Here is a 14,555-nt window from a genome sequence, read left to right on the forward strand (position 1 = left end):
TTGCTAAAGATTTTAATAAGGCTTAGTTTGCTACATTATTGTCTGCAAAATCCTAATAAAAAATCCCACGTAACGCAAAGTTGTGTTTTTTGGGTTTTTTTTGTTTTTTTTTTCTACATTGTTCAAGCATGTATCGGTGGTCGTGTAGATCCATCTATTTAATTTTTACCTATGAAAGTAGATGAGTCTGGTAAAGAATTCTAGTCCCAAAACGGCAAATGCGATGCGAATGGACCAACCTGCTTTGGGCAATGACTTTGTGTTCTCGCTAAAGCTGAATAAACTTATATAACGAGGGTACAGACTTTGAGTTTGGGGTGTAATGTCAAAGTTTAAAATAGAAAACATTGGAATAGTGATTAGTGAGAGAGCAATATTTTGGCAAAAATTGGCAGTGATGTGGATTATTTTGGGATGTATGAGCTCACTTTCTCTTTCATTGGGCATAATATCTATTCTTGAACACGCGCACACAATATACACACATCTACTGTATTCTGCAACATCAAGTTCAATATGTTTGCCCTTGAATGGGCTTTTGGCCAGAAAAGGTTTGTGATCATTGTTTAACATTGTTTCTGTAGCTTGAAGTTATGATAAATGCAACTCAAGAGTGCGTTCACAACCTGTTCCTCAACCGTTCCTCCAACCGTGCGGGTTTTATGAACCTCCCATTGGAACACAATGTGGTAATTAAATCCTGCCCCATTAGTGTGCCTTTAGGACTTGGTTGGAGGGTGCTGCTTTAGAGATCCAAGACCCACAGGAGTCATTGGTTTATCTCCACATTATGGTGCCAAGTTTCCATGGTTAAAGGTGCCGTCTGATCATCCCATATATGTATGTTGTCAACCAACCTTTGTTCAATGAGTTCAGTATGTAACAGCTGTATTTTTTGTTTGTCAATCTTGTACAAAATGTTTTAGTTCTTTCCAATTCTATTTCAGAAAAACACCTTTACAGATGACATTGGAATAGCCAACTGGATGGAACATATTTTCTTATCACATGGTGCACTTCTGGCCAAAAGCTGTAAAGCTGCCATGGAATTAGCAAAGCACGATTCAGAGGTGCAGTCTATGGCTTTCCAATACGGGAAGCACATGTCTCTGAGTTACAAGGTAATATTTCAGTATTATGTCATTATTATGTCATCACCATTATGTATATGTTTATTGTGTAAGTTCTGGAATCTTGTCATTGCATTTACATTTAGAAAGATTCCATTTTTAAGAGATAATTGTCCACAAATCAATGCAACATCAAAGGGTATTGTTTTTTTAAGTACAGGAATATGTGGGAATTAATAATATGCTGAATCTGTTAACAATACCATCATTTATGAGGCTGAATAAATGTTTATTGATACAGAAATCACAATGTTAAGACTTTAGCCATAATACATTGGGAATACATTAGGCAATATGTTGTACAGCAAACTAATTGAGGTGTGACCTATCTGTAAATAAAAAAAATACGGGCTTGCGTTTTGGACGTTTCTCCTGATTTATAGGGACCTAAAAACTGCAGAGAAATCCTTAGGTTCAGAGATATTTTATGGCTCCATTGTTTCAACAGTAGATGTTATAGAACATTTTTCCGGAACAAAAACAAATTTCTGGATGTTCTAAGGCATAACTGAAAATCTTGCTAAAACAAGGGGGAATTACTGGAGAACATATACAATACACATATTTTGTAGAACAAATGATGTGGGGTTTTAACTGGCTTAGTATGTTCTGAACATAATGTGTAACCCAAACCATCCCCTTTCGTTTCTCGAACATGATGGATTTGTTTTAGCTAATGATCTTTTTATTCAGTAAAGTATGGTGGTGGTAGAGAAGTAGTACCAGGAGCTCATGTTTTAACCTAGAAATAGTATGTCTTCCTTGCCAGTATGCAAAGGCAATAAACTCAACCCCAGCTAGGTCCAGCATTGGCGCACGCTGGAGTTCCATGAGGTCTAACAAGACCCTGTATATACATGAATGGATTTCGCCAATTAAGCTTTTCTGCCATTGCTTCAGTCAAAAGAAGCACAGAAACTGGACCACTGAGGGCCCTATTGGAGGCCTCCTCTTCACATTTATATCAGTCAAAAGGGGCGGAGTTGGTCTTTGGAGGCAGGGCTAACCACTCTATGGGTGTGGCTGTCTGCAAAGAGGGCAGAAATGAGCTGGGCGTTGGGTGGAGCTAAATGCTACTCTAGATGCTACTCAATGCTTCTGGACCAGTTTTTAACATATTTATAATAAAGATTTGGAGCTGCAAAGACTTGCAGCAACATTTCATTTCATGTCTCTTTTATTAAGCTGATGCTTCTCCGATGACCCCCTCCCTTTGCGCTCATTGAACATTTGTAATTATTATTTATTTTTAATTAGTGGTGATGTAAATAAATACCAAGATAGGACGGCTTTTATTACAACTAACTCAAAAACTGCCATGTGGTGTGTTAAAAACTGTTTACACAACATATAGGCATTTGTTATCCTCTATTGATTAATGTCAGGTTTATTCTTGGTGACAAGCCTGCTTTAAGCAGTTATTCAAGGGAAACTAATGCAGATGATTTTACAGGCTGTCTTTTTCATCACAGTGATCTAAAACTAAAGTGAATATGTTTTGTCCCTTTCCCGTTGTTTAAGGTAATGGAACAGAACAGATTTTCTTTTCATAATTCATAAGCAGTTTTCCTGTACAGGAGCACTCTAGTGATGTATTCCCTGAGGTTTTCAGATTCTGCCCACAAGCAAACCAAGGCTTCTCTATGTACATCAGCTACAAGTTTTTGAGTTAGGCTGCAGCTTGGTGCATCCACTGCTTAAGAACGCAGTGCCAAGGTGACACTGAGAAGGTTACTGGCCTCAGCACAAATAATTATCTTTTATAAAACGTAACTAATAATATTTATGAAATGGATCAAAATCCGAATGCTTTTTTAAAAGTGAAGACTGGTTCAATAAGAAAATAGTTCCCAGATTTACCAAATCACTTATCCCAATATCTTAATAAAAAATATATAGATGCTTGTGTGGTCTTCACTTTAACCTGGCAGATTGCCACCTATTACTGTAAAGGAGTGGTCATGTATTTGTTTTAAATATTGTATTTCATATATCCTATTTCATATTCCCAACCCCCAAATTGGGTAATACAGGCATGGGGGTCCGCAAGAGGGGACAATTGCGCTATGAAGATGGTACTCTATGCTGTCTATTCCCTGACTTATGGACACCCATGAGTAGAGCATATGCAAAACAACTTTTTGTGGGCTAATTGATGTTTGTGTGGCTTGTATTGCAAGCTCTTTAAAAAATAAAAATATTTTTGATTCAAATTATTTCCCTTCAAAAGTATGTACGGTATATGAGGAATGGTAGCACGCCATAAAGCAGAGAAAACAGAACATATAAGCTCCGAAAGTGTAACATTTCTTCAGAACAAAACAAAATGTAAAAACAAGCAAATTACCTCAACATTTCAGTGGTATTTGCTTTATATATAAAATGTTTATTTTAAACAAGGAGACTAAATAGGCCATCAGTCATATGTATAAACAGACCTTGGTTATGCCCACTTGTTATTATCTTTCAGCTTTACTCGGATATCCAGCCCTTTGTAAATGGCAAATTCAGCGGGACATCCTTTAGCCTTAACTCTGCTCCAGTGGTTCTTCATCAGGATTCTGTGGGGCGAGAAGAATGGATGCAGCAGATTAAACAGGTAATTTTCTTTATTATTGTAAATTCTACATTTTCACTTTTTTTTTTCTTTAACTCTTGTGAAGTTAGATTGGAGTGACATCAGTTTGTCAAGATGAATATACGCCAATCTACAAATGAAACAAGGAAATTAACTGTCATGTCCAATATACCATACTTTTGGAAGAGATGCACCTCTTATGACCTGCACCTTCTGCATTAGCCATCTTTAAGCCATTACTGCTCAGGACGACCCAGCATAGCATGTAGGAAGATCACTGTTATAACTAGAAGGTACCTCCTGATGGAGTTACGATAATGTCACAGTGGTACCTCTAAATATTTTTAAGAGGGAGACATTCTAGTTTCCCTCACCATGATCTCCTTGCCTACTTATATGTTGGTTCCTACTTTTAGAGGACGAAAAGATTCTCAATTGGGGGATTTCTTCCTGATATCATCAGGAGGTACTCTCAGGAGATGCCAAAGGGACCTCTAGTGGAAAAAAACAGTATGAAAAAAGTGTTGTGTAAGGGAGCACTTTGACCCTCTCATGTTTTGCTGAGGATTAAAAGATTAACGTGCTCTGTCATAAACGGGTTTGGTTGGTGAGTTTTCTACTTTAAAGTTTTTGGGGACTTTTCTGTTTTTATACATATTTTTCAAAACAAGTACATTTTTTGGACTAGAATTCCCTTTGGTACCTCTGTCGACCCCTAGATCGGGGTCATTACTGTACCCCAGTGCCAGACAGAGGGAATGAAAATGACGTATTCTACTCCACTTGCATTGTATGGCAGCCTGTATGCAGCTGGTAGCCTCACACTAAAGAAAGGGATCAGCCGCCTAAGCTGCAGCAAAGGTACATGAGAGGCATCATCAGACACCGGCCTACCGGGCATTTGCCTGATGGTCAGTCTGGGCCTGTTTGTTACCAGTTGTTAACCATATATTTTTGTTATGTGGTTTTGCAATATGTGAGGTTACAGACGCAGCATATTAAAGCTGAGCAAAGATAAAAGCTTATAGAAAGTGACTTACCAGTAAATGTCAATAGTAGATGAAAATCCTAGGCAAATGAGATGTCTGCCTACACAAGTTAAGTAAATCAATATTTTATGTTTTTCCCCCATGTGTATTAGCTGTGTATAATTTATACTGCGTAAATTGTAAGAAAAAAAAGAAGGGGGCATTTCTTCCTTTTCTGCCAAAGGTCAGCGGTTATTTTGCCAACGTGTATGTATGTCTGTTGTCACAAATGGGTTAAAGAGAAGAAAGGAGGATTAAGACACAGATGGAGAAAAGTATATAGATGGACTAAGAGACAAAGGAGAAAAGAAGGAGTTAAATGTCAGAGAATGAGACACATATGGGAGGGCTGGCGCTTTTTGGCTTAGGAGGGGCAAGTAAAGCCCCTTGTATGTAATGGACAAACACTAGCACCAGTCTTAAGACCTTCTATACACGGAGTGAGCCACGGCTCTACTGTTGCAGGGTTGCGTAATGTTACGTTGTGACGCCACTGAGCTCCCATCTCCCATACTAGGCTGCCCCAGGTCAAATTGACCCCGTTTTAATTTAAAAATGTGGAGAAGAGGAAAAACACTGAAGAGAAGCATTAAGAAAGAAATAGATTTCAGTTTAAATTTTGAAGAATTATATAGTGCCTTACATACACAGGTACAAAATAATATGATGGGGAGGAAAATAAATTGATGTATCCATGTATGTATTTATCTTTTAATCTCATATCATTCAATTGTCATCCACAATCTTAACTGTCCTCAAGATTGTAAGCTTGTGAGCAGGGCTCTCTCCACCTAATGTATCGGTTTGTCTTAGTCTGTCAATTCTCGTCTTGTCATACCCCTTGAATATATGTACTGCATTAAGTGCTGCGTAAATTGTTGGTGCTATATAAATACAACATAATAATTGTAACATAAAAGTTTAAAGAACATAAAAAACTAATGTTAGAAGAAACGTTTAAAAAACAAAATCTAATACTCAGAAACACAGAATTTTGAATGCCCATCTAGTTTGGAAAATGTGTTTATCAAAAATACCCCTATGTGAACCTCTTAAATAAGAAGTAGGGGTGAAAAATTGGGTTAACTCATTGGAAACAACCATTTAATGTTCTAAACATTGTTTAAAAAAAAAAAAAAAAAAAAAAAAGCAATTTCTTTGGTTGTAATAACAATTGAATGCATCATTTTTATGGAGGGAAGGGGCTGCAGTGGCATTTCTTTTGCTCGTCAGGAATATCTAGAAAAATAATAGGTTTTCATAATTACAGAAAGAAGCTTTTTAAAGGAAGTTTAAAGGGCTGTAACCCTGGGTTATTACCGTGGAAACCAGCCTTCCACTTTACATTTAATGACATTGAGTTCAGCGTCTGGTGCCTTCATACTCGTTAGCTGTCACCGTTCAGGGAAAGTTCACAGTGTTAAGCATCAGGCAAGTTTTGTGACAATAAAAATCCTTCTGGACGCTGTTCCATTTTTCAGTGCATCGCCCTCACATCCAGGGCTACTCACATGTTAGAGCTCTTGGGATCTCATTAGTAAGTACGTTTAAAAGATAGAAATAGTTTCATGCCATAATATCAAGAGCTTGATTTAGGTGATGATGAACAAGGGACATTCTTGTCTATCGGCGTCTAAAAGAGACATTACCGCATCTAACCCTTTTTCTTTTTTTTTCTGCCGACGGATATATAGGAGAGGTATTTCTTTAATTTATAACCTCTGTGAGGTGTATAGAAAGCTAAAGTCCTTAATTCATTGAAATTTATGCAATAACATATCTATTGTGCAGTGGTGAGAAGATGGTTGCAGTGCTCAGCCTCCTACAGCTCATGAGAATTTGGTAAAGAAAGCAAAGTGTTGCTTGATGCCGATTATAGACCAGTCACAGTGCTGCCACTCTTACCTATGATGTCAATACAGGTAGTAGTCTGTTAAAAGTGTAGCATTGTACCATGCTATCCATGGAAACAAAATGTGCACATTTTGTACTTACCTAGGTCTGTTCTTCAGGCATATTGTATCTATGGTATGGTGTAGTAGTCTCAAAATATTGCAATTCAGCCAGTAACGGTGCAGTCTTTACCAAATTTGCTGTAGTAATGTGTTGTGATATTTATTGGAGATTGTTTATTGGCAGGATGCGTGTAGTAGTGTGTTGTATGTAGGCTATAGCATGGACATAGTTTGCGTTTATCGGATGACATTCAATATATCACTTAAAGTTTGGTTCATGTCAGATGCTTAGTATGTAAGATATTAATCAAGTTACAAAGTGATGGGTCATTTGAAGACCTTTTCTGTGGACACAACACACATATATTTATGCACAGGGGGCTTTAAAGAAAACTTTTAAATTATTTTATAAATGCATAGTAAATGAAAAGTGTATAATAATACATGTCCAGTTTTGACACCTTACAAATAATTATTTATCTTTAAGCATATGTCAAAGTAAGTTAATTTCCAACTAAAGGATGGACTACCAAAACCCTCTCTTCTTATTAATACTTATTGTCCCATGTTACAATTGTCTGTTTTTAGAAGTGCTAAAAGCAATCACAGTCCTATCATGGCCAGTTTCTTGCATTTACTGGTTGTCTGGGCATGATAGCAGTGTGATTGTTAACAGCAATCACAGTCCTATCATGCCCAGGTTCCTGAATTTACTGGTTGCCTGGGCATGATAGGAGTGTGACTGTTAACAGCAATCACAGTCCTATCGTGCCCAGGCAACCAGTAAATGCAGGAACCTGGGCATGATAGGAGTGTGATTGCTGTTAGCAATTATATATATATTAATTAGGGCTGCAACTAACGATTATTTTAATAATCGATTAGTTGGCCGATTATTTTTTCGATTAATCGATTAATCGGATAAAAAAAATGAATGTAAATTTTTCATTTATTTAAAATAATTTACTAAACAAATGATGTTAAATACAAACAGCAGAATAAAAAAACTTTGATAATACATTTCTTGTCTTTATTTCCCAACCAGCCCCCCAATATATGCCCAGGCTTGCTACGCTGCCTCCCAGACATGCCATGCTGCCCCCCACATATGCCACGCTGCCTACCACACCACTCCACGCTGCCTCCCACATATGCCACTCCACGCTGCCTCCCACATATACCACTCCACGCTGCCTCCCACATCTGCCACTCCACGCTGCCTCCCACATATGCCACTCCACGCTGCCTCCCACATCTGCCACGCCACGCTGCCTCCCACATCTGCCACTCCACTCTACCCCCCACATGCCACTGTGCCTGATACGCCTTATACCCCCTGAAACACCACTCCATCCTCCCCAGACATGCCACCCTGCCCTCCCCACATATGCCACGCCATGCTGCCTCCCACATCTGCCACTCCACAATGCCTCCCACATATGCCACGCTGCCTCCCACATCTGCCACTCCACGCTGCCTCCCACATCTGCCACTGTGCCTGATACGCCTTATATCCCCTGATACCCCACTCCATCCTCCCCAGACATGCCACCCTGCCTCCCAGACATGCCACTTCTCTACCCCCAGATATGCCACTCTACCCTTGATATGCCTTATACACCCTGATACACCACTCCGTCCTCCCCAGACATGCCACACTGCCCTCCCCACATATACCTTATATACTGTATATGCCTTATACCCCCAGATATGTCACTTCACTGCCCCCAGGATTTAGATTCCCCTAAATTAACCCTAAACTCCCCATTAACCATAACTGCCCCTAAATTAACCCTTAACACCCCCTTAACCACAGCATCCCCTAAATTAACCCTAAAGACCCCATCAACCACAGCATCCCCTAAATTAACCCTAAACACACCATTAACCACAACTGCCTCAAATTAACCCCAAACACCCCATTAACCACAGCTGCTCCTAAATTAACCCTAAACACCCTATTAACATAACTGCCCCTAAATTAACCCTAAACACCCTATTAACATAACTGCCCCTAAATTAACCCTAAACAACCCACTAACCATAACTGCCCCTAAATTAACCCCCACCTCCCCTAACTTTCAGTAGCCCAAATATATATATATATATATATATATATATATATATATACATATATATATATATATATATATATATATATATACACACACATACACATTATATATATATATACATATATATATATATATATATATATACACATATACTTACAGTTAGACGAGTGTCACAGCCATGTGGTTCTGGCCTGGAGAAGGAAGGGGCGGGGCCAGTTGTCACAGTGATTACAGGGAGGGGGAGTAAGTAGGAGCTGCTGCTGTGAGACGGTGAGTCAGACTAAACGGATTATATAATGAGGGGGATTTTTCAGAGCGTTTGCTCTGAAAAAACCCTCATTTTATAATCGATAATAATCGATTCAACTAATCGATAATGAAATTCGTTGCCAACGAATTTCATTATCGATTATTATCGATTTTATCGATCAGTTGTTGCAGCCCTAATATTAATATTGTATTTTATTGTCCAATTTTGGTGTGATACACGTCTATTAAAAGTAAGTAACACATCAAAATTGGACAAAAAATACAATAACAATATCAATGTATATATGATTAACAGCAATCACACTCCTATCATGCCCAGGCAACCAGTACATTTTGGAATTTGTGTGTGCTGTTAACAATCATATATTTATATATATTAATATTGTTATTTAATATGTTTGTACAATTTTGATGTGTTGCTTTTATTAAAAAGATGGGGAGTCATTTTCTGTTTCGGTTTCGATCCAGAATTTTCATTTTGGTGCATCCCTAGAATACATAGGAACTATTTAATTTGTATGTATCCCGAGATAAAATGCCCTCCTGAATTTGTAGATGCGTTAGAGGACAAACTTTCTAGGCCCAGAAATCAGTGAGAGGCATTGTAAAGGATTTTGTGTAATTTACTTTATTTCAATCTGCTTGTCTTATTAAAGGCCTTTTTTCAGCCCCCGAACATATACATTTCTGATGAAATGGCCCACTGCGGGAAAAACTTGGACACCCCTGTACTACATGTTATGTCCTCTCTACAGCACCATGGAATTTGATGGCGCTATATAAAACAATAAATAAAAATGCAAAACTGAGAGTTCATGTAACAGTGTGTAATGAATCAATGAATCTTAGTGTCATTATCTACATAAGTACTTTTGAAACTTGGCATTTTTGTATGTTAGACCTGCCTATGTTGGCATGTGTATTTGATTTTGCGTAACTTGTATAATTCATAGATGGAGTAAGTCAGCAATGTTTTCATGGCATTACACATTTTCTTATGTATAACCGATTACACATATGCAGTGATCATTGCCATGTAAAGCACAAGCATACATCCTACAGTTTGAAATGTCATGGATTGTGGAAATGTAACATACCTAAGTAATGTAAGCACTTATTGTGTCACGTTTTCATACATGGTTGCTTGTATGAGAGATTATCCTGTGTGTTTCTTTACTTAATGAATGTGTTTTGCTTACTAGGCTCAACTGAAAGGCAACTTGGTTGATCTGGCAAAGGTAAGGGGTTGTTTCTTATTTTGACTTATGTGTTACATGTTCCGCTGTTGTTATTGAGTAATAATCGCATATGATTATGGAAATTACTATAACTACATTTTACAATTCTATAAACTAAATAAGCTTTTTTTAACTTAAAATACGCAGTATACCGTTGTGTGAAAAAGTATTTTTCAGTATGGCAATGAAGATTATTACACCTTCAACCAAAAGATAATTATTAGATAAAAGGGAACAGGTAGCTTTCATACTTATGATACATATGTCAATATCCAATGCCCTCTTACACTCAAAACCTCTTATGTACCTTCTTACACTCAAAACCTCTTACATACCTTCTTAACCTCAAAACCTTGTTGGTATTAACTGGGATCGATGGCTCTCAGCACTTTGGAGGAGTTTGGGTCAGTCGCCCATGCCAAGTAACTTTAAGCTATCAACGTTTGTAGGTTTTTGAACATGCTTGTTAGGTCTGGAGTTTGACCAGGCAATTGCAAATCTGTAAATGGCTTGTTCTTCAACCATTCTGATGTTTTTTTTTCTGATAATTATCTTGCTGCATGCTGCTTATTAAGTAATGCTGGTGCTTTCTACCTCTTTTAAACTTAGTATCTCAAAAACAATTACACTGATTGTCATAGAGTGCCAGTTTTATGTATATATATTTTCAAAATCAATAAATATATTCATAGTTCCTACGTTAATTAAGAGACAATTCATCTTGAAACTTAAATAGCGTAAAAGTTGCATTTTTACTTTTCAGAACTTTTTTATGTTTTAATATATTGACAATATATCCAATTATGTGCACCTTCAAAAAAAAAAAAAACACACATCCTTGTGAAGTCAGTGAGTTAAAACGGTAACTCCTGCAAACTCACCTGCCAGCTCTTGCTTTAATACATAAACCCCAGCGTGTCTTGTTGGTGTGTTGTCATAAAAAAAGCCATGTTTTTCATGGTTTTTTTTTTTTTTTTTTTTTTAAACATCATCTTAAGTTTCAAAACGTGCTTAACCGTAGCTTACACATCCCTCTTAAAGTTGTTTTAATTGCATTTTAAATGCTAGTCTCTTAAGGACGAATCTAAAAATGATGCTTACAAAATTTCAACAAGAAGGAAAAACATTAATGGAAGAAACAGGTTTTAGAGAGCTACTACAGGCCTGGTCATCAGCCATATACACATTAGTAGTCTCAATATTTCCTGTGTTATCTTCTGTTGTGCAGGGTGTGTTTTGTCCTTAAATGATGCTCCGGCATAGTTTGCCAAAACAGGACAAGTAGAGTCCTGGAAGTGTTTTGGCCGATATTTGGCTGCCAACAAAGTCTTCCCATGAGGGATCCTGAGAAACGAAGGAAAGTTTGAATTAAGAAGCCTGGCTTGCCTTTAATTGAGGCAGATATGTCCGAGTTATAAAACATGACATAAAATTAATGAAACAAGTAAATGCTAGTTTCCAACGTTGGCAACTGTTACATTTTAACTTTGTATATAGCTTATGATGTTAAATTGTGACATTACATTGTGCTACACAAACCTGGGATTAGCATCAGTCACAGCACTAGAAAAAATATACGTTAGGAAGCAACAAATGACATGTTCGAAAGGTAGCACTAAATCGTATTTTATAATGGCCTTTTTTAATTAAATAGCAATGGCCTTACAAAGCAGCTGTCTCTGGAAAGGAAAAAGTATCCACCATACTATGCGGACCGTAACATTCCTAATCAGTTAGCCAAAAAAAGAGCTGTCTCATGTTCTTCATGTGCATGATTTTCTAAGGTGAGCTCTGCATTTTATTAGAGGTGCCGCTTCCCTTTGTCTGCAAACAATAGAGGGATAACGGTTTATTGGGTTATATTTGGAATATGTGAGCCACATGGCATCTCCGTCACTGATTTTCAGCCATGTGTGTGTTTTCTGACAGGTGCAGGAGACCATCAAGGCAGGCAAAGGTGTATCTTCAGCTATTGACCTGTGCCATTACCATGGAAACAAAGCTCTGGAGACCCTACAGTGCTTCCCTCCCTCTGAGGCCCGAACCGCCTTGGAAAACATTGTCTACGCTGTGACCAGATTTTAATGATGCTGAACAGAATTGGACGCCGCTGCTTACATTTTAAGCAAATCATTTGGAAGTCCGGAGCTGAAAAGCTGAGAAGTGTCATCCCTTCCCCTGCCTGCCTGTTTTCATTCTTGTCTAAGTCTCTGCATTGCACAAGGGGGCGGGGGGGACTTTTTTTTTATATATATACTTCTTCTAAAGCTAAAAATAGTAAAAGAAAGGAAAAAAAAAAAAAAAAAGGTCAAGCCGTTTTCTCTTGTCATGCCAGAAGCACACTTGAGGCTGAACCAGTAGAAATAATTAATGAGGTTTGCTTCTGTGACCTCAGCAAATGGCTAGGAAATAAGCCCTTATTGATTGGACATAGCCGGGGATGGCGCCAGTGTGGTGGCCTGTGGTTTTCCTGCTCCTGGAGGACAGAGAGGGTGTGATTCTGCAGGTGTCAATAGGAAATCTCTACATCAAGAAACACACACACACTAATATATATATATATATATCAAGGACGCTTTTAGTCATTAAATGCGAGACTAAATATATGCACATGTGTTTTTTTCTGTTGTTAAACTAAAAAGATTATGTATTTAAAACATTCATCATGTCATCACAGGATTCTATTCTCTCCGCTGCTACACACAGTTACACTAATAGTTATACAAGTGTTTTTTTATGCATAGTAATGAATGCTTGTGTATGACATCTCTATTTATCCATTACTCATTCATTTTGCACTTGCAGCTCATTGTTATTAAAGGACAATTAGTGTTACTGCAAGTGCAACATATGCAAAAAAAAATGCTCAGTTATCATTCACAAATATGTAGAAATTCTACGTTGTCTTGGAAACACATGATGAAATAGAATATGATGGTGAGCAAAAAAGGAAAATCCCCAAGTTTTTAATTACTGGTATCAGATAAAAAATATGTTTTCGACAATATTGTGCTTTTATTTTTAAACCAGTTCTAGTTTTTGTGTAATGCTTCAGCTACATATTAGTCATTTATATGTGTTCTAGCTCTGTTACCTTAGCCCAGAGTTATTTTATTCAATCACCCTGACTTATGGTAAACAACAGAATGTTTAAGTCGTAATCACCCAGGCAGACACACTGACTAATGAAAGTCTATGGAGGAATGGACTTAATCCGCAGTGCCATAAATGAATTAGCTCAGTGTGGTGTTTGAGCAGGGAAAGTCACCCAAAATATCACATAAATGACAACAATGGCAGCCTCCAGGTCTACAGATAAAGCACGTTTATCGAAAGAAAATGCGATAACACCATTTTTATCATAGTTAACTTACATTACTTTATAGAACACTTTATTTTTTTTATAGAACACATTTTTTTCCATCATAATTCCCCTTTAAGAGGGGCCGCAACAGAAAATTGCTTCCCCGCACAGCCAGTGAACCATGCGTTGAATCTAAAGTGCCATCAGGTTATAGAAACTTTTTATACATTTTTTCTTTTACGTAAAAGAGCCACTTGCTCTTTAGCTTGTGTTTTCCTTGAATCTGCCATTCAGCTGTACATACCATTTCTGCTGTATATTTCCCACTGTATCGCTCACACTTTTTACTGTGTTAGGACATCTGAAGACTGGATAGATTACATTTGTACCTTTTATATGCACTGTTTTGGACTGAGCCATTTTTGAGTAATATGTTGAGAGGTTGATTGTGTGCATTGCTGCAGTAAATGACAAATGAATAGGAGCTTATAATTAAAGAGGAAAAATGTCCTGAAAATATATTTCTAAATAGCCTCTACCAGATGTTTATTATGTGATGTGACAATTGTAAATCATAATACAAAATCAAATACAAAAAAGTAATACTTTTTTATGAAATGTGTGTGTGTGTGTATATTTATATCTTAACTATAAGTGACATTTGTATTGATAGTGGTTATTATGTATTTTAGAGTTTGAAGCCAGTTTCTTTTGAATCTAAGGAGTTATGATGAGTAGAGTACAAAGTTTAGGAGTTAAGCAATCCGTTTTCCGTGAGGACTTTTCTTAAAACTTATACAGTATCTGAGAACTGTGTTCTAACCTTAGTTTGTCAGATTAAAGAACTCTCAAAACTCCAATGACAGATAGAATATAAGGTAATCACAAGGCAGGAACCCGAGCCTGTCTCTGTTTTGTTCATCGGAGATGATTTTTGTGGTTTGCATGCATGCAACGTGAGAACATCGTTGACAAGA

General features: G+C 37.4%; 1 protein-coding gene across 1 annotated transcript in view; it reads left to right on the forward strand.

Annotated features, from left to right (window-relative positions):
• PDSS2 (decaprenyl diphosphate synthase subunit 2) overlaps positions 1-12,580 on the forward strand; it is a 78,008-nt gene extending 65,428 nt beyond the window's left edge. The window contains exons 6-9 of the mRNA XM_053459628.1: positions 948-1,121; positions 3,601-3,729; positions 10,239-10,274; positions 12,204-12,580. Of these exons, the coding sequence (XP_053315603.1) occupies positions 948-1,121; positions 3,601-3,729; positions 10,239-10,274; positions 12,204-12,359 (495 nt within the window). The 3' untranslated portion in view covers positions 12,360-12,580. The remainder of the gene's footprint in view (positions 1-947; positions 1,122-3,600; positions 3,730-10,238; positions 10,275-12,203) is intronic.
• The last annotated feature ends 1,975 nt before the right edge of the window (positions 12,581-14,555 follow it).

This window comes from Spea bombifrons, chromosome 3 (assembly GCF_027358695.1).
Source record: "Spea bombifrons isolate aSpeBom1 chromosome 3, aSpeBom1.2.pri, whole genome shotgun sequence".
In the NCBI taxonomy this organism is placed as follows: Eukaryota; Metazoa; Chordata; class Amphibia; order Anura; family Pelobatidae; genus Spea; species Spea bombifrons.